Source organism: Lepidochelys kempii, chromosome 11, assembly GCF_965140265.1.
Source record: "Lepidochelys kempii isolate rLepKem1 chromosome 11, rLepKem1.hap2, whole genome shotgun sequence".
NCBI lineage: Eukaryota > Metazoa > Chordata > Testudines > Cheloniidae > Lepidochelys > Lepidochelys kempii.
This window is the reverse complement of record NC_133266.1, coordinates 71,720,168-71,747,766: the sequence shown is the minus strand read 5'-3', so window position 1 is coordinate 71,747,766 and position 27,599 is coordinate 71,720,168. Positions and strand designations below refer to the sequence as shown.

The 27,599-nt window shown below is 44.3% G+C and overlaps 1 protein-coding gene across 1 annotated transcript; it reads right to left on the bottom strand.

The window, feature by feature from the left end:
• Positions 1-8,725: 8,725 nt before the first annotated feature.
• Positions 8,726-22,532, bottom strand: SPP2 (secreted phosphoprotein 2). Its single transcript, XM_073304778.1, has 6 exons — positions 22,481-22,532; positions 22,267-22,391; positions 19,980-20,102; positions 17,492-17,602; positions 12,971-13,025; positions 8,726-8,823 (listed from the first exon to the last, which is right to left on the bottom strand). The coding sequence occupies exons 1-6, from the start codon at positions 22,530-22,532 to the stop codon at positions 8,726-8,728; spliced, it is 564 nt and encodes a 187-aa protein (XP_073160879.1).
• Positions 22,533-27,599: the final 5,067 nt, after the last annotated feature.

Genomic DNA, 27,599 nt, shown 5'->3' with positions numbered 1-27,599 from the left:
ACAGTTTCCTCGACTGCTAAATGGCAGAGAAAGTGACAAGTCTTCAGAACAGCTGGAGTGGACTATTGTAGCCACTCTCCTATTTGTCAGGACACCTGGGCTTTGTTCTCCTGCAGAAAGCAGCCTGTGGCATTCTGATTTATAAGCAGGGTGGGGGTATCAGATACAGAGTGCAGAGATAGCAATAGCAGATTCTGCAGGGGAAGGGGCAACAGCTGCAGGGAACTAGGATCTTTGCCGCTGCCTGCCACCTTACCCAAGTTGCATAATGGTGAAATCAAGGGCCCTTGCTCTGGCTCTGTGCCAGGATGAACACTCACTCCGAGCTCATCAATTATGCAGCAGCTCCCAGCTTGCAGGGATTTTTTCTTTCCACCAAACAGAGATAAACCTCCTGCAGAGGATGAGGGGAGGTGGGGGGAAGTGAGTGACAACCCAGGGCTGGGCACTAAGTTCTGGAGAATGCAATGCTGTGCCTAAAGAGGTGGTCTCCTAATGAGTACACCAGGGATGATGTATTTTCCTCCCACACCCTGGAAACATGATGCATCCTACATTGGGACCGTCCTTTACCTAGAAGGACCAGGGCAGCTCTCAGATCCTCCCTGTATTTTTCATCCAGGATTCCTATTAGGTACGTACATACGATTAAGTCCAAGGTTAGCTAGGCTTTCATTGCTGGAAAATCCCAATATTCTATGCTGTCACACTCTTATCCATTCTGTTCGATCCCTCCTCAGCTTCTCAATTGCCTCTTGTATTCAGAGTCTACTATAATGTGAGTCAGATGCCCAGCTCCATTGCAGTCAATCGCAATTTATCCCAGCTGAAGATATAGCCTTGTCTAAGACTATATTTCAAAACCCCCATTACTTTGCATTGGACCGGATCTGCTTTGAGGAGACACTGCCCTGGTGTGATTAAGACAGAGAAAACACATTAGTAACAGTGATGACCCACAGGTTACTTGAAGTAGAATCAGGGGCTTGTTGCTTTGTTTGTTTGACCTCAAACTTCAGGGAAATACACCCAACCCTGGACATGAGAGGGATTCAGAAAATAAACCCAGCTGCAGATTTCATAGCTGACTTCAGCAAAGAGAGATTTCCAGAGGCACAAAGGGGAAGCAGGTGCTCCACAGCCCTTTGTGGCTTTGACAATCTCCTCCTAAAACTTCCAATCCACACACCTGACCTTTGGAACATCCAAAGCCTAGCCCTCAGCTGGGGGGGGGGGGGTCTCTGGCCTATATTTACCATTGGCAGCTTAACGTTTTCAGTTCATCCTAAGAAAGAAAGCAGGTAAGATTTTAAGAGTCATATGTTCCTCTCCATTTGCTTTATTTTCCTTTAAAAGGATGTTTTCCTGCTTATTTGTTTTTAGGTGTGGTTGGTTTTATTGGGGGCACGCGGGGGGGCATATACACTTTATACCTTAGGGAACACAAAATATTGGTGATATTACTGTTTTACCTGGATGACTTCTTGGGGGACTAAAGAACTGGTTTGGGAGACCTTGCACTCTTTAGATTAAAAGGAGAAGGGCCATGAATTTATTCAAAGAGAATCCCTCACCTCCCTCCCAAGTTTTATTAGAAGTTGGTTTAGAGAGATATTAAAAATGAACACAGATTTTTAGGCAGTCTGACAGACTCCATCCCCCTCTCAGTATCACTTCTTACAGTCTCTTGACCCTTCTGGGGTCATTTCACTAGCTTGCCAGCAAAACCAAAGAAAACCCAGTATTTCTGATGCAAGATCTGAGCAAAAGAAGTTTTTAAATAAATATTATACATAAAATTAACACACACACACACCCCCACCATAGGTCTATAGATGAAAGAGTTACAGTCATCCTTGGTGCCACTCTACTGAGCTCATTGGAATGAATTCACAATCTAACCACAGCCAATTATTTAATTTATTTTAATCTTTGTTTTAGAACATTGAGGGAGATCAAACCTTTTATTTACTCTTGATTTAGCTTTAGTTTTGTCATCTTGAGCCTCCTAATGGGAAAAAAGCCAGCTAGAAGAAAATAACTTGCATGCTGGAACAACACTGCAGCCTGACCATGGAAGTCGGAAGAAATTAGAAAGGTCAAAGATTACATAAAAAGGAAAAGCACTAATTAAAATGGTGTGTCAGCTTGACATGACTTGTGACTAGCATAAAAGAGGACAGACTTAGGGAAAGCATTATTTTTTAAATAGCATGATGAAATAAAACGAGCCCTGATCTAGCAGAGTACTGGGTTTTCTCTTTTTAATTTTGACCTCTCGTTTGAAAGAAAAAGTACTCTCCCCTATCGTGTAATTTTAAACAAGAATCTGGCTCAGGATCGAACAGCTGCTTGGGGTTTGTCAGTGACTCACTGACATTAAACTTTGTCTAAAACTATCATTTTTCCAAACCGGAGAAGTTAGTTCAGCCTCCTCACATATGGTATGGTATCCTAGCTCTTTCTGCCCGGGCTGTGAGCAACGGTGCCAATCGTGCTGTGGTTACATGGTGAATAGGAACTGCACACAGGCCATCTCTTATCCTGTAGAAAGATTCTTCTGCTTAAAGAACAGCTTTCCTTTTCCTCAGCAGACTTTGTAAGTGTTTAAAATGCTAACCAGCTATCTTCATGGTGTGCACATTAATCTCATTTAAAGTCACTTTCCTTTAGATTAACTTCTCTGTCGCATGATATGGTGGGTGACATAGCAGCAGCAATTAGAACGACTCCCACGCAGCCTCTCAGAAGTAGGTTAGCAAAGACAGTTTGTGCAATGCAAGACTTACTGAAGCCAATGAATTGCTTGTGCCTTCACTATTATTTGCATTAATTAGACTCTAAATTACCCTTGCAGCCAGACTGCAGGTGGAGGAGTAATGAACAGCTGCTGCAGTTACATTGCTTCTTTGTTCTTTTAGATACTGTAATACAGAGGTAATGGTTTGTATGACAGTAGGGCCCTGAGGCTCCATTGTGATAGTCAAAGAGACTGCTCCAGAGACCTTAGACTCTAAATAAACATGACAGACACAGGGGAAGTGGATGTGCCCAAGGTCACAGAGCAAGTCTGTGGTGGAGCTGTGAACAGAGGAGAAGCCAACAGAGGGAGTTTGCCTGGGAACGGTCCGAGAGGAGCTACGGTGAGTGCTGCATTAGGGGGACTGTGTTCTGAGCTGGTGGGGTGAATATCTGAGTGTCTATCTGCTGTGACCATTTGTTGGACTCGAGCTACTTTGACCCTGTGGTTCTTTGTTTGAAAAGTGTGAATTGGGAGTGCTTTGTTTCAGATGGGCCTTGAGTGGTTGATTGGAGGGAAGGCTTTGAGCTGGGGCAACTGCTTCGAACCAGCAGCCTTATAAAAAAGCAGCCAGTTGCAAACCGAGTGAGTGGCCAACAGAGGAGAAGCCAACAGAGGGAGTTTGCCTGGGGTTGGGAGAGTTCCCATAGAGTTTTAGCCTTTCAGGCTTCTATTAGCAGTAAATACAACATCTGAAGAGGCTCTTAGGAGGAAGACAATATGGATAGTGAGTCTGTTGTGACCTGCACAGGATGTGCCATGTTTGTCTTTCTCCCAGAGGATAGAAGCGACTTCATCTGTACAAAGTGAAAGCTGGTCTCCATATCAGAAGAGAAGGTTAAAGGACTAGAGACCCAAGTATCAACCCTGCGTTGCATCAGAGAAAATGAAGATTTTCTGGATAGAAATCAGTGTTTGGTACTGCAGCACAGCATGCTGAAGAATCTGAGTGGGCAGTGCAGAATGGGAAGAAAATTGGCAGCATGTGACCTCCAGAAGAAGAAAGAGGAGAACCCATGTATCCCCAATGCAGATAGAGGTAAGAAAGCATTTTCAGGCTTTCTGCACAGGTACTATGGCAGAGAATGATTTGGAAGAGTCATCTGAGGGACGGGATCAGAAGGAGACCCCATCAACCGGAAGGCATGGGATGCATTGTTCTAGGGCTCAAGAAGAGGAGATGGGTGGTGGTGGTCAGGAACTCCCTCCTAAGGGGGATGGAGTCATCCATCTGCTGTCCAGACCAGGAAACTCGAGAAGTGTGCTGCTTGCCTGGAGCTAGAATTCAGGATGTGACGGAGTGTCTGCCGAGACTGATCAAGCCCTCAGACCACTCCCCTTCCTACTTCTCCATGTGGGCACCAATGATACTGCCAAGAATGACCTTGAGCAGGTCACTGCAGACTACATGGCTCTGGGAAAAGGATAAAGAAGTTTGAGGTGCATGTCATGTTCTCATCCATCTTCCCTGTTGAAGGAAAAGGCCAGGTAGGACCATTGAATTGTGTAGGTAAATGTGTGGTTACGCAGATGGTGTCGGAGAGGGGGCTTTGGTTTATTGGGCCATGGGATGTTGTTCCAGGAAGAAGGACTACTAGGAAGAGATGGGATCCACTTAATGAAGAGAGGGAAGAGCATTTTCGCAGGCAGGCTTGCTAACCTAGCGAGGAGGGCTATAAACTAAGTTCACCGGGAGATGGAGGCCTAAGCCTTGAGGTAAGTGGGAAAGTGGGACACTGGGAGGAAACACAAGGAGGAGGATGCAACAGGGAAGGCCTCCTGATTCATACTGAGAAAGTAGGGCAATCGGCTAGTTATCTTAGGTACCTGTACACGAATGCAAGAAGCCTGGGAAACAACCAGGAAAAATTGAAAGTCCTGGCACAGTCAAGGAACTATGATGTGACTGGAATAACAGAGATTTGGTGGGGTACCTCACATGACTGAAGCACTGTCATGGATGGGTATAAACTGTTCAGGAAGGACAGGTGGGGGAGAAAAGGTGGAGGAGTTGCACTGTATGTAAGAGAGCGGTATGATTGCTCAGAGCACCAGTATGAAACTGGAGAAAAGCCTGTTGAGAATCTTTGGGTTAAGTTTAGAGGCAGGAGCAAGAAGGGTGGGCGTCTGCTATAAACCACCAGACCAGGAGGATGAGGTAGATGAGGCTTTCTTTGGACAACTAACAGAAGTTTCCAGATCACAGGCCCTGGTTCTCATGGGGAACTTCAAATCACCCTGACATCTGCTGGAAGAGCAATACAGCAGTGTACAGACAATCCAGGAAGTTTTTGGAGAGTGTTGGGGACAACTTCCTAGTGCAAGTGCTGGAGGAAGAACTAGGGGCCATGCTCCTCTTAACCTGATGGTCACAAACAGGGAAGAATTGGTAGGGGAAGTAGAAGTGGGTAGGCAGGGTCCTGGGCAGCAGTGACCATGAGATGGTCGAGTTCAGGATCCTGACAAAAGTAAGAAAGGAAAGCAGCAGAATATGGACCATGGTCATCAGAAAAAGCAGACTTTGACTTCCTTCATGAACTGATGGGCAGGATCCCCTGAGAGGCTAATATGAGGGGGAAAGGAGTCCAGGAGAGCTGGCTGTATTTTAAAGAAACCTTATTGAGGATGCAGGAACAAACCATCCCAATGTGCAGAAAGAATAGCAAATATGGCAGGCGACCAGCTAGGCTTAACAGAGAAATCTTTGGGGAGCTTAAACACAAAAAGGAAGCTTACAAGAAGTGGAAACTTGGACAGATGACTAGGGAAGAGTATAAAAATATAGCTTGAGCATGCAGGGGTGTAATCAGGAAGGCCAAAGCACAATTGGAGTTGCAGCTAGCAAAGGATTTGAAGGGTAACAAGAAGGGTTTCTACGGGTATGTTAGCAACAAGAAAGTGGTCAGGGAAAGTGTGGGACCCTTACAGAATGAGGAAGGCAACCTAGTGGCAGATGATGTGGAGAAAGCTGAAGTACTCAATGCTTCTTTTGCCTCTGTCTTCACAGAGAAGGTCAGCTCCCAGACTGCTGCACTGGGCAGCACAGTATGGGGAGGAGGTGAGCAGCCCTCAGTGGTGAAAGAACAGATTAAGGACTATTTAGAAAAGCTGGACATACACAAGTCCATGGGGCCGAATGCACTGCATCCAAGGGTGCTAAGGGATTTGGCTGATGTGTTTGCAGAGCCCATTGGCCATTATCTTTGAAAACTTGTGGCGATCGGGGGAGGTCCCAGATTGGAAAGGGGGAAATATAGCGTGAATCTTTAAAAAATGGAAGGAGAACCCAGGGAACTACAGACTGGTCAAACTCACCTCAGTCCCTTGAGAAATCACGGAGCAGGTCCTCAAGGAATCCATTTGGAAGCACTTAGAGGAGAGGAAAGGGATCAGGAACAGTCAGCATGGATTCACCAAGGGCAAGTCATGCCTGACCAACCTGCTTGCCTTCTAGGACGAGATAACTGGCTCTATGGATATGGGGAAAACGGTGGACATGCTATACCTAAACTTTAGCAAAGCTTGTGATACGGTCTCCCACAGTATTCTTGCCAGCAAGTTAAAGAAGTATGGGCTGGATGAATGGACTATGAGGTGGATAGAAAGCTGGCTAGATCGTTGGGCTCAATGGGTAGTGATCAACGGTTCAATGTCTAGTTGGCAGCCGATATCAAGTGGAGTTCCCCGGGGGTCAGTCCTGGGCCCAGTTGTGTTCAACATCTTCATTAAGGATCTGGATGATGGGATGGATTGCATCTTCAGCAAGTTCGCAGATGACACTAAGCTGTGGGGAGAGGTGGATATGCTGGAGGGTAGGGATAGGGTCCAGAGTGACCTAGACACGTTGGAGGGTTGGGCCAAAAGAAATCTGATGAGGTTCAAGAAGGACAAGTGCAGAGTGTTGCACTTAGGACAGAAGAATCCCATGCACTGCTACAGCCTGGGGATCAACGGGCTAAGCGACAGTTCTGCAGAAAAGAACCTGAGGATTACGGTGGATGAGAAGCTGGATACGAGTCAGCAGTGTGCCCCTGTTGCCAAGAAGGCTAACGGCATAATGGGCTGCATTAGGAGGAGCTCTGCCAGCAGATCGAGGGACATGATCGTTCCCCTCTATTCGGCACTGGTGAGCCCACATCTGGAGTACTGTGTCCAGTTTTAGTCCCCCCACTACAGAAGGGATATGGACAAATTGGAGAGAGTGCAGCAGAGGGCAACACAAATTATTAGGGAGCTGGGGCACATGACTTATTAGGAGAGGCTGAGGGAACTGGGCTTATTTAGTCTGCAGAAGAGAAGAGTGAGGGGAGATTTGATAGCAGCCTTCAACTACCTGAAGGGAGGTTCCAAAGAGGAGGGAGCGAGGCTGTTCTCAGCGGTGGCAGATGACAGAACAAGGAGCAATGGTCTCACGTTGCAGTGAGGGAGGTCTAGGTTGAATATTAGGAAACACTATTTCAGTAGGAGGGTGCTGAAGCACTGGAATGGGTTCCCTAGGGAGGTGGTGGAATCTCCATCTGTAGAGGTTTTTAAGGCCCGGCTTGACAAAGCTCTGGCTGGGATGACTTCACTGGGGTTGGTCCTGCTTTGAGCAGGGGCTTGGACTAGATGACCTCCTGAGGTCCCTTCCAACCCTAATCTTCTATGATTCTATGGTTTCCATTCCAGTGCTCAAGCCACTAGACCACTCTTTTCCCCCACCACCCTGCAGCTCTAGATTAAGCTTTACATTAATCATTATTCCTACAACAGTCTGAATGGCTGCCAAGTTGTACCTGTGTGTGTATTTGAATCAAATATGGCTACACAGCAGGAACACAGTCAGGACTCACCAAGAGATTTATAACATTTCAAGATGTGCCCTCACATCAGACACCTCAACAAGGGCATGATCCGGAGTCAAAGTCAATTGGAAAGGCCCTAACTACACATGATGTGCTTTATTGCTGACAGAAATTTCCTCTGTATCAACCAGGACAGGTCGAGAAAAGTGGTAGAGATGAAAGAGTGTAGGCCTGTGAACACCAGAGTTCATTCTAGGCTACTGAATCAAGGATTTATTTGTGGGGACGGTTTTTGGGATGTGGAATGGGATTAAACCCATAAATATATCACAGTCTCCCCAAAAGCTATCTGATGGCAGTAACCTCCAGTCACTACCTGTCCATGGAGCTATCCAGTCCTGAATGCCTGCCAGGCTCACAGAATATGAGGGGGGACGAGAGAGGGGGGCGGTTAAAGAGACTGCCAAATTATTACATTTGGATGAGAGAGCAGATTGGATGGGCTACAAACTCCATCTTTTCAAACAGTTTCTGTGCTTGTTGTGACATGTCAGTTTAGTGTTCATTAGTTATTAGTTCATTTCCACGGTGACTACACAGCACATTATACAAAAGTGTTCCCTTAATTTGGCCATTGCATTGTAGAACTGCGAGCATTTCTTTTTACCTGAGTAACACAGTGCTACTGCTGTTTCCATTCTTGCTTGTCTCATTGGCATTGCCACCAGTAAAATCTGTATGACAAGCAACAGCAAGTCTCGGAGCTTGGGTCCACAGACTGGGGCTCACACTATAGTGCTAAAAACAGTTGCAGATGTTCAAGCTCAGGCAGCAGCTCAGACCCCAGAGAGGGCTTCAGAGCCTGAGCCCAATCATCTACACAGCTATGTTCAGTGCCATAGCATGAGCTCAAGTCTGTAGCCCCTGGCTCTGTGCCTCATTGCCGTGAGCTACTGCTTGTTGTGTAAACATACACTAAATTCCCAGGACAGGCTGGCTTCCAGCACACTAGTAGCCAAGTCACAGTTTATGGATTCCTATATTCTCAGGAGGTCATTTATTCTAAGCAATCAGATTCCGAAGTTCCAGGATATACCTTGATAGAAGGCACATTCAAGAAAGTGTATTTACCTGAGTGGGGTTATTCCAATGCATAGGAGTTTGTTTTACTGGATTTGCGCTGAGCTTTATAGCTCTGGCGTCTTCTCCCTGCAGAGAAGGCCTCAGGAGCAAGTTTAGCTTTTGGAAAAGAATATGAAATGTTAGTGGGTCCCTTCAGCATTCTCATGAACGGTTTGAACAGGACATTCTCCCAAAGCATCGGAGTAAGGGTTAGGACAGTCAGGGTCCAACCCCATACTGAAAAAGCACATACTGACTTCTGATGAGGTGAACATCATGATGTACAGACTTGAGGTAAATACTGAATGAGGCCAAGCAGAAGTCGGGATTTCCTTTATGGGAAAATCATGATGTTCACCAACATGAGCCATCGGTCTATGCTGGGGTATATATGTTCTGAACATAGCCATGAGTATGCGTAATCTCTCCATGGTGGCTCTGAATTGCTGGAGCATCACTGTATTTCCATTTTACACTGATGTTCCAAAAAGAGTATCAGCTCCCAGCTGTGGAGCGGGGATCCAAACTTTGAAGATGATGAGGAAGAACTGTTACCACCTCAAAAGGTCTCCATCAAGGAAATCTGGGACAAGCATCCCATTTTGTCATGGGGCTGCTTTGAGCCAAAGGGCTGTGTTCTGTTCAAGATTAAATCTTGTGCAACTAAAGAATTTCAGCCCTCTACTAAACATTCTCTCTTCTAAGGACTGACTTTACTGACACACGTATTTAAACATGGAGCTGGAATCTGGCCCTTTATACAGCACAACTATTCCCTGAACACAGAAGAGCAACAAAAGCCTGCTGTAAGCCACAGCCTGCCACTGCCTGATCTGCCTCCTGCAGTCTAGAGCCCCATCTTCCTAAAAATAGAGATCTCTGCAGCTGCATCCAAAGCCTTATGAAACAATGACAGCTGCTGTATATGAACTTGTGTCAAGGTTCTTTCCCCACTCTGAACTCTAGGGTACAGATGTGGGGAACTGCGTGTTAAAGAACAGGGAAAGAGCCCACTTGGAGACATCTTCCCCCCAAAATATCCCCCAAGCCCTACACCCCCTTTCCTGGGGAAGGCTTGATAAAAATCCTCACCAATTTGCATAGGTGAACACCGACCCAAACTCTTGAATTTTAAGAACAATGAAAAAGCAATCAGGTTCTTAAAAGAAGAATTTTAATTAAGGAAAAAGTAAAAAGAATCACGTCTGTAAAATCAGGATAGTAAATACCTTACAGGGTAATCAGATTCAAAACATAGCGAATCCCTCTAGTCAAAACCTTAAGTTACAAAAAGACACAAAAACAGGAATATCCATTCCATTCAGCACAGCTATTTTACCAGCCATTTAACAAAAGGAAATCTAATGCATTTCTAGCTAGATTACTTACTAACTTAACAGAAGTTCTGAAGAGCATTCCTGACCTGGTCCCGGCAAAAGCATCACACACACAGACAGACCCTTTGTCTCTCCCCCACCCCAGCTTTGAAAGTATCTTGTCTCCTCATTGGTCATTTTGGTCAGGTGCCAGCGAGGTTATCTTAGCTTCTTAACCCTTTACAGGTGAAAGGGTTTTGCCTCTGGCCAGGAGGGATTTTATAGTTCTGTATACAGAAAGGTGGTTACCCTTCCCTTTATATTTATGACAACTTGTATGGCTATGAAGGGTGGGGTGGGAGGTATGGAGTCCTTTCCTAATCCCCCACTATACACACTTTTGCAAGGAACAGCTAGAGTCCCTGCTTGAACCCTGAGCACAAAGGAAGAGTTTCCATGATGCCAAGAGCACTAATTAGATGTTCAAATGGAGCAGTGGGGATGTGCTAATGGCCCGGCCCTCTCTGCATAGGCTCTTGGACAAGCAGCAGAGCTGGGAGCACATGTCTCTCTTGCCAGGTGCAGCTGCTGTTCCAATGCACCTAGAGGTTCTGCCTCAACATATCCTCCACATGCAGCATGCCTCCAGCTGTGGTGCTGATTGCCTCCTGCACTAGCTCTAGCATTGGCAGGAAGAGCTACAGGATAGGTCTGTGGGACATCCTGGGCCAGGTCAATGGTCCCTCCAGCCCAGTAGCCTGTCTCTGACAGTGGCCAGTGCCAGGTGCTTCAGAGGGAATGAACAGAACAGGACAATTATCAGCTGATCCATCCCCTGTCGTCCAGTCACAGCTTCTGGCAGTCTGAGGTTTAGGGACACCCAGGGCATGGGGTTGCTTCCCTGACTATCTTGGATAATAGCCATTGATGACCTATCCTCCATGAACTTATCTAATTCTATTTTGAACCCATTTATATTTTTGGCTGTCACAGGTTTGACTGTGTGTTGTGTGAGGAAGTATTTTCTTTTGTTTGTTTTAGCCTGCTGCCTGTTAATGTCATTAGGTGACCCCTAGTTCTTGTGTTATGTGACCGGGTAAATAACACATCTCTCTTCACTTTCTCTACACCAGTCAAGACTTCATAGACCTCTATCATAACCCCCCTTAGTCGTCTCTTTTCTAAGCTGAACAGTGCCAGTCTTTTTAATGTCTCCTCATATGGAGAGATCTATACACCATGCTATTAAACATTGGCCTAGCAATGTTTTGGGCAAAGAGTAAATTCACCCAAAAATGCTATTCATGAATTCAGCTCAAATTGGGCAAATAGTTTCAGCCCAAAACCAATTTTGAAAATGTTAAATCGACATTCTATTCCAGAATTGTCAAGCTGAATCAACATTCAAACTGTGTCATTCGACCAGAAGGAAGTTTTCTGTTGTTTTTATTTTGTCAAGAAAACCCTGAAAAAAATTCAGCTTCAGTTTGAAAGCAAGCTTTCCCGCCCCAACCCGTTCAGCCAATGAACCAAAAAAAAAAAAAAATCCATTCCTTGCTCAATTCCAGGGTAACGGAAGACCTGCCCAGGGGAAGCTTGGAAAAAGATTGTGCTGGTGGGCACAGGAAGAATGCAAGTGTCACCACTGCTTGAGATTGCAGACTGCTCCTCTCATAAATATAAAGGGAAGGGTCACCACCTTTCTGTATACAGTGCTATAAAATCCCTCCTGGCCAGAGACAAAGTCCTTTCACCTGTAAAGGGTTCAGAAGCTAAGATAACCTCACTGGCACCTGACCCAAAATGACCAATGAGGAGACAAGTTACTTTCAAAGCTGGAGGGGGGGGGCAACAAAGGCTCTGTCTGTGTGTTGCTTTTGCCAGGACCAGAGCAGGAATGCAGGTCAGAACTCCTGTAAAGCGTTAGTAAGCAATCTAGTTAGATATGCATTAGATTCTGTTTTGTTTAAATGGCTGATAAAATAAGCTGTGCTGAATGGAATGTACATTCCTGTTTTTGTGTCTTTTTGTAACTTAAGGTTTTGCCTAGAGGAATTCTCTATGTTTTGAATCTAATTACCCTGTAAGGTATTTACCGTCCTGATTTTACAGAGGTGATTCTTTTACTTTTTCTTTAATTAATATTCTTCTTTTAAGAACCTGATTGCTTTTTCATTGTTTTTAAGATTCAAGGGTTTGGGTCTGTGTTCACCTATGCAAATTGGTGAGGATTTTTATCAAGCCTTCGCCAGGAAAGGGGGTGTAGTGCTTGGGGGGATATTTTGGAGGGGAGACGTTTCCAAGTGGGCACTTCCCCTGTTCTTTGTGTAACACTTTGGTGGTGGCAGCTTTTAACCTAAGCTGGTAAGAATAAGCTTCGGCCGTCTTTCATTCAGGTCCCCACATTTGTACCCTAGAGTTCAGAGTGGGGAAGGAACCTTGACAGCTCTCCTCTCCACGCTCTCAGAATTACATGTCCTCCCATTCCTGTGAAAACTAGTGATAGTCTGGTCCTTCGCCTGGTTGCATCGCTATCATTCCACATTGGCCACTCCCTCAAGTTATGCTTCCCTGTCTCACCCTCACCTTGGATCAGTAAGTCAGGGTTTTTTTACCCCATTCCAATCAGAGCATTCACCCAAGCCTCACTACCTCAAGAATATATCGAGAATTCAAAGCACCTACGCTAAGGTTAGGGTGGCTATATGGTAGTTGAGAGGGTAAGAGAAACCATGATTTGAGGACTTCAATAGCTCAGACATAGGTGAGAGGTTTATTACAGGAGAGGGTGGGTGAGATTCTGTGGCCTGCATTGTGCAGGAGGTTAGACTAAATGATCATAATGGTCCCTTCTGACCTTAATATCTATGAAAATCTTGTCTGTTAGGCTGCCAACGATATGCATCAAAGCTCTGAGTGACAAAGAGTCAATCACCCAGATTACTTACCTTCATTGCGACTGTCACCCCTTCTATCTGGGGCCATCATTTCCATGAACATCATCTAAAAATAAAGAAATCTTTCAAAGGCATATATACCAAGCTGTCAGAGTAAGCCACAGTCAAAGGCAGCCTTTTGGATTTGCAATGATTTTATCTTTTTTAAAGTTACTCTGTTTGGGAAAAACACCACTGAACCAGCCTAGGGAAATATAAGTACCAGAAAGGGGACAGCCAGTCCAAGAGGAAACTGGCTTGCTAGCCCTGACTGGCATGCAGGGAAATCACCTTTAAAATAGGACCCTGGAAATAGATGCTCCCCCCGCTCCCCAAATCAAGAGGAGCTTTTCAAAGGTATCCCCTTGTTAATTAGAGCCTCTGAAACGAATGAGATTAGGGACTTTGGCTTGGAGCCTTTGGGGTTTTCTAGAAGCCTTTAGTGTTTATACCAAAGTCACTCTGTCCCTGCCTGCCAGTAGCATCACATGGCCACGAGCCTGATCTTGCCCCCCTGAAGTCAATGGGAATTTTGTTGGAAGATGACTGGTCCCCAGGCCATTTATGGTAACAAACGTATGACCATAGAAATTCTCCGTTCCAGCAAGCCAGCTTCTCTGATGCTCTGCGACACTTCCAATCAACCCCACCCACAAGCAAGCAGGAATTCTCCCCTCTCGTGTTGCTGCAGAGACAAGTGCTTTGTGGTTCTAACTGAATTCACTGGTGCCAGGACTGGCCCTTCAGTCAATCCATGGCAAGGCTGCCTCAGCCTTGTTTGTCTAAGCTAGCTTTTGTACTGTGACAGGGAAGGGAAGGGCGGATGTGCCCCCTCATCCCACTCCCAACACCTAATCACAACATGCCGGGCTGGGAACTCCTGATCTAAACCATAACCTCCAAAGGCAGATTTACAGGGCACCTTTTGCAGAAAGAAACTTATTTCCTTTTTCTGTGGCATCACTTCCCTTTGGCTTTTATGCTCCATAAATACTATAGCAACTGTTTCCTGACAGAAATAATGGCAGCAATCAGCAATTTTAAATGACTGTTAAAGAGTATTCACCAAAATGACTCTACTCCAAAAAGTGAGTATTTCCACTGAAACCCCACTGTAGGAGTCATGTTAGTCAGGAAACAGAATCAATGCTCCAAATATACCCACATAGCTTGAATTTTAAACACTCAAACTGCACTGCTTCCGTGCTACAGATCATGAATTCCTAGAAAGTATTCTCTGAACGGTTTGGAATAGGGACTAAACACAAGAAAGTCACAAGCTACTCTGACAAATCAAAGATGCTGAAGTTTGAATCTTGCTACAAGTTATTCATTGAGCTCTAGCATTTAACCAATGGCACAAGTTGTCCCCATACTCTGGCACTATAAGCTTTTGCCTGAAATGAAAACTTCATTTCTGAACATAATTATTGGGCACAACCTTAAACACCATGGCAATTAACAAGAAACAGAGTGGTGCAAAATGTTCAAACACCAAATGTAACAAAATCAGGTACAAAATCAGAAAAGCAAGTTGCAGAATGAGTTATACCCGGAAAGGGACATAAAAGATAATAAGGGCTTGTCTACACTTAAAGTGCTGCAGCAGCACAGCTAGGAAATCTCCCGTCAACCTAACTCTGTCTACACTGGGGATTAGATCATTTTAACTGCATCACTACGGGGTGTGGATTTTTCACATCCTTGAGCCACGTAATTGTACCAACTTAATATCCTCGTCTAGACCAGCCCTAAGAAAAGGTTCTATAAATACACAGGAACAAGAGAAAGACAAAGGAGAATGTAGGTCTGCTACTAAGTGGGCAAGGACAGCAAATAATAGAGGACATCAAGAGGCCTTAGGTGTTACATGCCTATTTTGCTTCAGTCTTCACTAAAAAGGCTTAATTGTGACCAGATGCTTAACAATTAATATTAACAAGATGGAAGGAACACAAGCCAGAATAGGGAAAGAACAGGTTACAGAATATTTAGGTAAATTAGATTTTTTTCCAGTCAGCACAGCCTGACACAATCCACTGTAAGGTACTTCTGGAACTAGCTAATGCAATCTGAACCATTAGTGATTATCTTTGTGAATTCACAAAGGATGGGTGAGATCCCAGAGAACTGGAGAGGAGCAAACATAGTACCGATCTTTAAAAGGGGGAATAAAGATGATCCAATCAGCCTGACTTTGATACCTGGAAGGTTATTTGAACAAAGATTAATTTAACAATCAATTTGTGAGCACCTAGGGGCTGATAGAGTACTAAGGAATAGCCATCATGAATTTGTCAAGAACAAATCATGCCAACCTAATTTCCTTTGGCCTAGTAGATGGCCAGGAAGCAGTAGACATGATATATCTTGATTTTAATAAAGCTTTTGACAAAGTCCCACATGACATTCTCATAAACAAGCAGGGATAGCGTGGCCTAGATGAAATTACTGCCAGGTGGGTGCCACAACTGGTTGAAGAACAGAACTTAAAGAGTAGTTATCTATGGTTCACTGTCAAACTGGGAGGATGCCTCAAGTGGAGTCTCACAGAGGTCCATCCTAGGTCTAGTACTGTTCAATATTTTTATTAAAGACTAGGATAATGGAGTGGAGAGTATCTTATAACATTTGTGGGGGACACAAACCTGTAAGGGGTTGTGAGCACATTGGAGGACAGGATTAGAATTCAAAATGACCTAGACAAATTGGAGAATTGATCTGAAATCAACAGGATGAAATTCAATAAAGACTAGTGCAAAGTACTACATTGGGGGGGGGGGAATCAAATGTACAACTACAGAATGGGGAATGACTGGGTAGGTGGTTGTACTACTGAAAATGATCTGGGGGTTATAGTGGGTCACAAATTGCATATGAGTCAGTATGATGCAGTCGCCGAAAAAGCTAATTTTCTAGGGTGTATTAACAGGAGTGCTGTAAGACACAGGAGGTAACGGTGCTGCTCTATTCAGCACTGGTGAGGCCTCAGCTGGAGTGTTGTGTCCAGTTTTGGGCACCACAATTTAGAAAAGATGTGGAGAAAATGGAGAGAGTCCAAAAAACAACAAAAGTGATAAGAGGTTTGGAAAACCTGGCCTATGAGTAGGCTTGGCAGAGTTTGAAATTAAAAAAACTATGGATAATCTGAATGTTTATTTTTAAGCATTTTTTCTATTTTTATTTTTTAAAATTTTCACAGTTCCGGGAAATTATGGGGGAATCAGACTATACCTGGTTAAAGACAGTAGACAGATATAAGAAGTTAAAGTTTTGCAATAGTTTAAACACAAATCGCCAATATCTCATGTCAAAATATACATCTAAGAAATTCTGAAGCAGCATTTTTCTTACTTTGCCTATCTGTACATTTTGATTATTATTGATGGAAATATTTTTTTGTCGGTTTGTGTGTAGCCAATGAAATTGACATTTACCAACAAAAATCGAATCCTTCCAAGTCTACCTATGAAGAAAGGTTAAAAAAACTGGTCATGTTTAGTACTGAGAAAGAGAGACGGGGGTGGGGAGTGGAGGACCTGAGAATAGCCTTCAAATATGCTAAGGGCTGTTATAAAGAAGATGGTGACCAATTGCTTTCTGTCTTCACTGAAGGTAGGACAAGATATAATGAGTTTAATCTGCAGCAAGGAAGATTTCTATTAGATTTTAGGAAAATTTTAGGGATGGACTAGATGACCTCTCAAGGTCCCTTCCACCCATACATTTCGATGATTCTATGACGCCATCCAGAACTCAGCTGCTTCCGTGCTTTGTTACAATCTGGAAATGCAGGAATATGTTTGTCCATCAGTGGGAAAACTGACACCCAGGTGAACCTGGTTTTGCATCAAAGTCTTTCAAAATGTGCATATTTGCATGGTTTTGAAACAGAGCCAGGTGGAGCTCAGCTATTTTGATCAACCTTTACCCAAATCCAGGAATCGAGTGAAGCGGATCAAAACCAAAGAAGAATGTGGAACAGTTCCCAAAGTGAAAGTGCTTTAGTTATAATATGAAGTGCTTGGACTAGTGATGACATGATCACCAAAACAGAAGTGTAGGTGAATAAATTATATTTGTTTCTGACTATTAGAGCTGCATATCTGCATCTTTATGATCATGCAAACAAATACTATGCTGGACAATGTAAAATTAGTGTCAAAGTCTGCAACTCAAGTTCTACCAAGGTATCCATCAGGGAAGATCAAAGATCCCAGCTGATCTGGGGTGATGCCTGAGACAAAATAGCCAAGTTCCAGACCAGGAGAGGGGAACAGAACACTGTTGGGAGAGGCAGTTCTTGTTCTTTGTTGGCGGTGTGCTGAAGGGCTGTTTCCCCCCCTAAAGCGATCACCACATTTGTCTCAGTCATTCACTGTTTCAGTGGAGCAATCTATGAAGTCAGGGTGTCTTCTGATATGCATATGCAACTCCTATTCAGGTTAATGGAAGCCAAGCCTATGTGCACCAGAGGCAGAATTTTCCTTAAGACAAAGCTGCATGGCAAAAGCAAATTTTCTGCTTGCTTACCTCCTCACTGCTTGAGGATTCTGAGCTGGACCCATCCTGGCTGCAGTAAACTGTCAAGTTCTGTATCTGCTCTTCAGAGACCCACACTGTACTTCTGCAGAAGGCCGTTTGCTGTAATAGATCAAAATAGAGTTCACCCATTCAGGTATGGAGGCTATGGCATAAGCCTACTGGCACTGCCCGGAGAACAAGTTTCAATCACAAGTCATCAGCCTTTTGATAGCCAGCTACCAAAAGCAGGGACCTGAGAGAGCACACTTTTCACAACCATGGATTAGCCTTTGGTTCTGGTCTTCCAGCAAAACTTATTTGTGGCAGTTCAGTGTAGTCACCAGTCTCTGGAGTCTTTCCATTTTTGAACTGGGTGTGTATGGCTTTTGTGCTCCTGAAATACATCACCTCCACACCCTGGAGACTGTTGCCTTCTGCCCAACCACAAATAGGGGCATAATGGATAGTGCTAAGGTGAGGTACCTCACACTTGCTTCCCCAATGTTCCTCAGCCCCCTACAGAAGGAACCCCTCCAGGGTGGGGAGAACATCGGTCCCTTCTGATCCACCCAATAGTTTTGTCTTCTGAAGGCTGTAGTGTTTTGGTCTAATTCTGGTTGCTGGGCTGGGAGGTGTTTAGTGGCCTGTCATACAGGCGGTCAGACTCGATGCCCATCTCCATGTCAGAGGCCCTTTTCATCCCCTTGGCTCTCTGAGGTTGCAGACGGGGAGCTATACAGTGCTGAGCTGGTAGTAGCCCCATTTTTTTAAATTACTTCTTTAATCACCAGACTGGAGGCGGTAATGATTAAGCGGCAGTTTCATCCAAACTGAAGTACAACCAACAGCTATTTTAGGTGATGGAGTACTCCAGGGTTGCCCTTAGCTCCATCCTGGTGATATTTTGATACTGTATTTTCATACTTTTGCATGTTTATTAGGATTGCCTGTAAGTGACACAAAGCGGAGAAGACAGTTTGAAATTTCTATTCCCTCATTTGGGGAACTTTCCTGTACTTCACCTGACCGAGCTGAGTAAGGACACAATTGCAGACATAGTAGTATGTTCAATACACACAGGCATCAAATTCAGCCACTGGATAGGGACTCCCCTAAATGATAAAATCCACTGACTAGTTGCCAATGGACTTGGGTGTGGCCCTGTGATAGACTTCAGTTAGCCTGTTAACTAGTGTTGCCTGATAGAGGATTCAGGGAGTCCTTCAGACTGCTCTACTCTATGCCAGGAAACAGGCCAGCATATAGCACAGCTCAGGAGTGGGAGACTGTGCGCAGAGGTGGCTTTAAGCCACATTTCCTTCCGCTCCCATCCTGGGGCTAGCTGGCTGAGTGACTATCAGATAAGCATTAGTTTTTAATGAATCCTAAATATCCTCAAACAGCTTGGTTTTCATATTATGCTCATCCTGGTAGCAGACCAGCTACATGGGGGACTACCCTGGGAAGCAAAAAGGACTTCAACATCATGGTGGATAGTCAGCTGAACTTGAGCTCCCAGTGTGACAGCATGGCGAAAAGGGTTGATGTGATCCTTGGGATGTATAAACAGGGGAATCTCGAGTAGGAGTAGAGAGGTTATATTCTCTCTGTATTTGGCACTGGTATGACTGCTACTGGAATCCTGTGTCCAGTTCTGTTGTCTCCAATTTCTCAATACCCTTCTGGAATTGTTGAGGGTTCAGAAAAGAGCCACCAGAGTGATTAAAGGATTGGAAAATTCAAGGAGCTCAATCAGAAGGTTAAGGGTGACTTGTTGAGCATTGAAGTACCTACACAGGGCATGGACATTTGATAATAGAAGGCTCCTCAATCTAGCTGACAAAAGATACAACAACATCCAATGCCTGGAAGTTGAAACTACATCAATTCAGACAAGAAAAAAAAAGTGTCTCTTAAGCGTGAGAAGAATTAACCATTGGAACAATTTACCAAGGGTCGTGCTGGGTTCTCCATCACTGGTCATTTTTAAATCAAGACTGGCTGCTTTTCTAAAAGACCTGCTGTAGTTCAAACAGAAATTCACTCAGAAAAGTTCTCTGGCCTGGGTTCTACCCACGAGGGGTCATTCTCGATTATCACAATGGTCCCTTCTGGCCTTGGAATTTATGAATATGCTGGAGAGGAAGATGTAGGAGCAATTTTTCAGTCGGGTATTTTTTGCTGTGAAAAAAACATCTTAACTACACCTGTGTTGTTAAGTGAGGCAATATAAAATAATGAAGATGGGCTTGGTCTGGTCCTTTCTAACATGGCATAGAATACACTTCTTTCTCCCACCCTGTGCATGTTGAGCAGGGAGGAGTCTACAGCAGCTTATGTATAGTGGCCAGTCCTCAAATGTCATTTACTTAATGCTTCAAGCCAGGTATTTGCTTAGCAAAGGGCTTGAATGATCAGCACAAAAGCTGACAGAATCCCAGGCCATGTTCAATTACAGAGAGGGTGTTTTCCATGCTAGGAGACCCGGCACGCTTACCACATAGTGTCCCACTCTGAAGTTACACGAGGACGGGTCCTTCTCTGAATCTTTAGTGCAGGTGGTTTCTCGAACAATGAAGTCCAGCATTATACTGTAGTCATTGTTATCCAACAGGTCAACCTGTATACGAAGGAAGGGCCAATAGCATGTGTGATTGCTGCTTGAGTTGCTTTTCTCTGTGTACACTACACGGTACTACTGCCTCTTTGCCAAACTGTGACAGAAATCAAGGCCTTGGGAGTAAGTATCCCGTCTGGAGCAGAATGCCAGGGACAGGGTAAGGGTATTTTCTTGTGGACATTTTGTAAATAAACCAGTTACACCACGTCTTATTTCCTTCAACAGAGTTGGTAAAAGCTGCACACAACTCCTCCTGCAGAAGCCTCAGGTAAGGTGCGATGGCCCCAAGCAGCACCTGCCATGAGTGACTCTCTAGGGTCTCTCGCCAGTGCAAATTGCTTAATTAAACAGTTCCCTTCCTGCCCCAGTCCTGGGGTTTTACACCTGGTGCTCCCCTGTAGCTCACAGATTTCCTCTGGGAGTATATGGGCTCTGAAAGAGTCCGAGCATCAGCTCTCCTGTGTGGTTGCTTTGCCATCCAAAAGGAACCTCAGAGCTCTAAGGGCTAACAGTGAGACTGCTGCTTTAACTCACATGCTCTCCCTAATCACACACACACACACACATGTCATTAGCACCTTTCAACCCAACAGCAAGGCTACTGTTGAATCACAGCTCCGCCTTGTGTGCTGTAAACAGTACCAACAATGAGCTGTCAAGGCTAGAGAATCAGAGATCAGTTACAGTTAACCTGCATCCGACGAAGTGGGTATTCATCCACGAAAGCTTATGCTCCAATATGTCTCTTAGTCTATAAGGTGCCACTGGACTCTTTGCCGCTTTTACTGTGTCTACTGTTAACTACCTTATTTATAAGGTATCTGTTACACCAAAAAAACCCAAGGATGATTGCTTTAGAAAAAAAACTCCCTATTGAGCTAAAAGGAAATCTTTCCCGGGTTTTCTCTTTCAATCATTACCCCTGCAATTGCAACTTACCATTCACCCTATGGTTTATTCATGCCTGGCTAGGGTATAGGTCTGTCATCTCATTATTTTAGCTTATAAATGTCACAGAAGCTGTATAACAATCCATTTCCAAAGTGAGACCCTTAAAAAGAGTGTCTGTACAGTGCCTAGTACCATGGGACCAAATCTGGTTGTTGCCTTTAGGCACTATTCACAATATAAGTGTTCAATAATACCGAACAATAATACTATTACCAGAACCGGTGCTGAGTAGTACCATCCAGCAGGAAACATGATAAACTTTAAAGACTGGCGGGTACATTTGCAGTTATATGTATTAAGGACTTCTCTCCTCTTCCTCTCATTCTTATTGACTTTTCAGACCCAGTGAATCTCCCTTTCACTTTCAGCACCTTATTTTCCAACCTTGCTACCTGCAATATTTCCAAACTAGATTTATTCCAGCAGGACCATGGGACACTCATCATGCAGGAGTAGGTACATTCCAAGTTTAAAGTTTAGAAACAGTGGGGCTTTGGGTTTGTCTGGGAATGCAAGCCTCTTAATTTTATATCAAAATGCAGTAGTTACAGCATATGTCACTGGGGCTAGAGGTGTGACAGTCACATTTGGTTTTTTGCTTTTCAAAAAGTCCCTTGTGGAATAACAATTGAGCATAAGAAACTTGAACCTGTTAAAGCAATTTTCTAAGGAAGCTGTAGGCACTGAAGGCAGCGAGGACCAGCAACACATGACCAGTAGAATTGCTGCCATGATACTACATACAGATTGAAAATGTTTAGACTGCATGAATGGTGAACGTAAGTGATAAGGACAAGTGCATCTACTAAATATTATAAACACTGGCCAAGAAATGTTCAACTGAGCCACATTACAACGCACCCAAAAATGGAAAGCACTTTTCTAGAGCTGATTGAAAATGCCAATTATTTTTCCATGGAAGATTATGAAAAAATTGTTTTTCCTTGAAGTGTCCCTCAAAAAACCCCCAAAACCCACGGTTTTTAAGGCAAATGAAAAGCTGAAAACTGACAATATTTTGGTTTTCCAAAAAACATGATTTTAGTTTTTGAAAACCAAGAATTTTGATTGAATGACAAGGAAAAAATCATCTTTTTTTTTTTGGAAGAAAATTAGCACATTCCAAACCAAAAGAAAATTGGTTGACATTTCCTGGTTTTTCCCCACCACAAACATGTTTCAGTGACATTTTTTTGACTAGCTCCACACTCACCCCTCTAACGTAGCTCTTGACGACGCCAAACAGGGCTGGCCATTGTGATCTAGAATTCACTCTTCCAATGGAGGCATGCAGAGCTTCTTCCGTGATGGACAGTTCATAGTCGTACACTGGCAACGCTGACACAAACATATCACAGGCCCATTAAAACAAGCATTAGTCATTCATCCAGTAAGAATGGATGCTCTTCCTATTTAGAGGAACTTACCAGAACAAGACCAAACACTCATCACAAGGACAAAAATGAATAAGGTCTTCATGGTTTCTCTTCTGGAAAACCTAACTTTCCTCCTCTAAGCAGCAAAGTCTTCCCTTCAGGTTTCCAGCATATATTTCTCTGCCTTTATATAATGCAACCTTGATACTCCGCCTGACCTTCCTGTGTCAGAGCTTAGCTATAAACATTGCACTTTAAACAGAAAGGATTGATCTAACAGCAAATATTTGTTAGGCTTTCTACTGCTTGTGGGAATTCTCCATCACAGGGATACTGCAATACTTCTCCACAGGTCTGTGACCAAATCAGAGAAGTCAGGGAGCATCAGAAATACAGCTCCTAACAAGCTCCACGTCCAGTTATAACAGTTTGCTTCTAGCCTTTGCTCTTCAGTTTAAAGCCACTGGATCAGACCTAATCCAGCCCCTTTGCACCACTCCAGAGACAAAGGGTCCATATTCTGGTCCCATTTGGGCAGCAGAGAATTCCCCTGGCATGGGGATTTTTTTGTCCATGTAAAGCTGGTCTGGCCAATTCTTAAGCCACCCCTGCACCTGGCCCAGGTGTAAGGGATGTGCTGCTGGTGGCAGGGGCATGACCAGGGCACTGCTGCACTCTGGCTATCATCAGCTGCAGACAGTCCTGCCAAGGACCACTGCCAGCTGGTGCAGACTAGAGAAGCCCCTATGCTGCTCTAACTTTTACCAAGTCTAGAACCAAGCTAAGCAAAGAAAATATGGCCCAAACCAGCTCCCTGATACCCTCTGATGCTGCAGTAAGCAGATCTCAGTTGCAGCAGAGTAATTATGGATATTTAGTCTACTTTTAGAGTTAGAGATCTTTGGTCAAGCTCTAAGAGTTTACAGGGTGGAATTGGAGACAACAGGAGTTGGATACATGACAGCTCAGTTTACAAATGATTTAAAGCCTTCGTGCTTCTATTTTGCCAGAAGGCAGCTAATCAAGAGGTTCATGGGATGTGATCTCAAACATGCCAAAAGCGAAGTGATTAAGCGCCAGTCAGTCCTTCAGTTCAGATGATCAGATGTCCAAGGCAGCTCTGGTGCCTGTACCACAGCAAAGCCACCCAACAAGTCTGGGTAAAGTTTTCTAAAGTGCCTAAGTAATGTAGGTGCTTAAGTCTCACTAACTTTCAGTGAGAGCTAGAGGGTAAAAGTTTCAAGGGCGCTCAAGTGATTTACAAGCCTATCTGCAGTAACGGGTCTGTCATGAATGTTATTTTGTGCATTAAGCTAGTGCCCGATACACAATAAGTTTGCAGATCTGACGGCTAAGATTTCTGACATGGTCTTGAAAACGGCAGGGTTATTCTTACAATTGTCGGCGGCTGAGTCTTCGTTTAACCTTCCTGAACATAGAGGACACAAGGGAACTTGATAGACAGCTGCATGTCAAATACCGACTGGTCAGAAGCCCAGATTTAATAAGTACTGCAAAAATGAGGGGGGAGAAACATTACATTAGATTGCTGGGGGCTGGGACAAACAAGGCTTGGTGGATTCTATCAGCCCTCAGTACCACTGGTCTTGTGTTGCCTGGATAATCCTTCTAGCTGCCTCACATACACCTTAAGCAGGTAAGGTGATGAGACAGAACCTTACGTAACAGAGCCTTCAGAAGCAGCCTCTGGGAACTTGAAAGAAAGGGCCAGAAACACTCTAGGGGGACTCCATCTGCCATATGCGACACTGTAGACCCACCACCAACACCTCACGGTCAGCATGATCAAAGGCATTTAACCAATCAGCAAAGACTTCCTTAACCGCATTGCTCAGAGTACCTTCTAGCAGAGCAAATGCTCATGACAATTGTCAGAACCCACAAAATGGGTAGCAGGAATGACAAATATGGACAAGGGGCCAGGACTTCATTAAATATGGTCTCGGAAATAGGTGGGGATAAGGATTAGGTGCATAAAAGGGAATCAGTGTTCATGCTTAATCTCATTTTAAAGGGAACCACAGCCCCTCAGATTCGTGAATATAAGGGATACCATCTCTGCTGTTATTCTCATATTGTTTGTCTACTTTTGTAATTTTGCTTCCATTGATTGTGGTATTAATAAAACTCAGTCTCTGCATGTCACCAGTAATCTTCTTCACTAATCTCTATGTAGCCACCAAAGAACAAACCTGTTATTAGCAACAAGTGCATTTTGCAACCCAAATTAATAATAAAGCTACACTTGGGAGATCTGGGTATGAGTCCCTGCTCCACCGCAGACCATATGACCTTGGGTGAGTCACTTTGCATCTCTGTGCCTTAGTTCCCCATCTGTACAGTGGGGATAATAGAGCTGCCCAGCCTCACTGGGGGGTCATGAAGATACCCATACTAAGGATTGTGAAGCACTTTGAAATCTACTGATGAAAAGTGCTATGGAAGAGCTAGGTATTATTGTTACAGAATGCCATACAGGAGTGGCACACAGCAATGCTGTTAAGAGTTTGAACTCCCCCCAGCTCTTGCTACCCAGTAAAAAGGTTAGTACTCCCCTCATGTAACAGAGGTCAGAAGCACTAACTCCAGTACCCGGGACACTGCAGGCAGGCAGTTTTGAACTTCCCCCTGTGACGTTATGAGTGTAATATAATATCTCATTGAAAGGTGACACAGGGCCAGAAAGAGTTAATTAACTCAGACTGACCTGACCTAGGGCCGAACTTTAAAGACTGGTTGGGAAGATATGTAAATGAAAAGAGCTTGAAATGCAAGCCTTCATGGTTAGAGATAGAAGGGTAGCTGTTTGCTCGGGTCTTGTGATGTAAGCAAACAATTCTTGTCTATTATTATGGCTTTGATTCAAAGATCGAAAAAGGAGTATTAGAATTTAGGAAGATATTTGAGTAAAATAGTATTAGGGTTTGTCTGTATGTCTTTTTGAAGGTTGTGGTAACCTGTATCTGAACTGTTCAATGGATAAATTACCCTGTGCTAATTGCCATGACGTTTGGGAGATAGAAAGTTAAGTGGATTGTTTTCTCAGGCCAAGAGGCTACTGGAAAATGTATAAAAATCCTGGGACACCATCCTCAGATCTGCTTGGGGATTCAAGAGAGGGAAACCTTAAGCCACAAGAATTGAAATCCCCAGTCATTCCCCAGACTGGAGTCACCCTGAATATGGACATTGGACTATAACCTAAGTTCTAAAAGGACTTTTGGCAACTACAAACTCATCCCTGCTATGTATTTAAACCTCAAGAATTGAATTCAAGTCTGTATGTATATTGACCTTTTAACCAACGCTCTAGCTCTTTTCTTTTTTAATAAATTTTAGTTTAGTTAACAAGAATGGACTAATAGCGTGTATTTGGGGGTAAGATCTAAGTTATCATTGGACCTGGGTCTGTGGCTGATCCTTTGGGGTTGGAAGAACCTTTTCTGTTATATGATGAGATAAGATTTTCAGTCATCAGCATCGTTTCTGACATGTGTGTCTGGAGGGAGGCCTGAGGCTGGGCACTTTAAGACTGTGTTAATTGGACTTCTGAGTAACCAGGGAGGTGCTATAGAAGCTGTTTTGGGCTGGCTGGGTAAATCTAAGTGTTGGAATATCCACCAGCCTTTGGGGTTTGTCTGCCCCATTCTGTTTGCAGTTCACCCTAATTGAGTGACCTCAGCTGGCTCCCACGGACAGCATCATCACACCCACCCCCAACTGGATGTCACACTGTAATCCAGATTTTTACCCTGAACTACCGCAAACAGAGGTATGTCTAAAACAAGGCCATGCTGCGTTCTGTCCAACTGGAGTCTGGCTTTGCTGTGCCACAGAGATACAGTACATTGCCTAGGTTCTAGAGGGAACTCCTCAGAAGCCTGATTTGGATACCAGCTGTTTAATTTTCTCCAAAATCAGTGAATGCGCCATCTACAGGGTAGCTCCCAAAAGCCATAAGAGAACCAGCGAAATGCAACACACAGGAAAATTAGAGTTCTGACCATGCGCTCTGGAGTACCAAGCTCAGGATAAGGAGTTTGCATGCCCTGGGGATCATTTAACAATGACTCACTGCGAGACCATGGCAAGTTACGTCCCCCATCTCAGAGTCACATCATCTCAGTTTCTCCAGCTGAGAAATAGCAACATTTACCCATCTACCTCAGACAGGTTGAACACGTACTGTTCGTCCAGGGGGTTGAACAGGTAGAATGCCATAGAAATGCCAAGCACCATCATAAAATAAATAGTAATTGCAACAAAGGAATTGATAGAGTGTTTTGAAGATTCCAGTCTTATCCTAGCTACAGTGAGACAGTCCCTGCACGGCGATAGGAGAGGTGCCAATTGGTGCTCAGAAATAATTGCTTGCTGAAATAAAAACTTCCTCTGCCTGGTTCTGGCTTGCCTAGTAAACGTGGACACTATGCATTTCATCTACCTGAAGTTCAGCTCATTAAGTCTGTAATGAGCTCAGTAAATATTTCCCCTGTGTCTCGGTTGATACATTATACACTCCAGTAGTTTTTGAAGTTTAGCAAAACTGGTTTTGCTCAAGATATTAGTAACTGGTAAATTTAAGGATGAGGCAAGTTTGCGTTCAGTTTAGATATCCAACCACGGATTGACTCTTGGGTCCAGAGGTATTATTGTAAGCAGGGGGATGGGTGAAATTACCCCTCTCCCCACCCTGATATTTCCCCAGCTTTTGGCTTGCTTAAGAAGGAAGGGGTGGGGTGTGCAGTAGAGGTGGCTGCTTTGAGCCTTAGGCTCTCCTCCCTCTGGCTAGCTGGCCAACAGCGGTTCACTTCCTGGCCAGAGCAGGAAGCTCACTGAAGCATCCTGCCAGCAAGGGCCGTTCCACCCCGCTCCTGGTTAGGCAGAAGGTCAGCAGAGAGCTTCTCTGCAGCTAGCCCAGCTCTTTTCCTGCCCTTCCAGAGGAGTCAAGAGCTAGTGAGGCCGAGGTAGCCTGCTGTCTGGCCCTTCAGGAGGGAGCTGAGCCAGTCAAGAAGTCAGCCACCACCAGCAGCTTCTCTACCCTTTAGGAGACAGGTAGCTGTAGGGTGGGTGGGAAGAAAGGACTCCTAGAAGGAAAGGAACTTTTGGGGGGCACCAGTAGAACTCGTGGGGTGTTGATCTTTAGTGG

Bases quoted from the DNA above. Each gene is read 5' to 3' on its own strand.
- SPP2 (XM_073304778.1), bottom strand. From the start codon at position 22,532: ATGAAGACCTTATTCATTTTTGTCCTTGTGATGAGTGTTTGGTCTTGT. The intron at 22,392-22,480 runs GTAAGTTCCTCT...TGTTTGTGTCAG, and splicing joins GAGTGTTTGGTCTTGTTCTG to CGTTGCCAGTGTACGACTAT. The intron at 13,026-17,491 runs GTAAGCAAGCAG...CTTTATTTTTAG, and splicing joins AATCCTCAAGCAGTGAGGAG to ATGATGTTCATGGAAATGAT.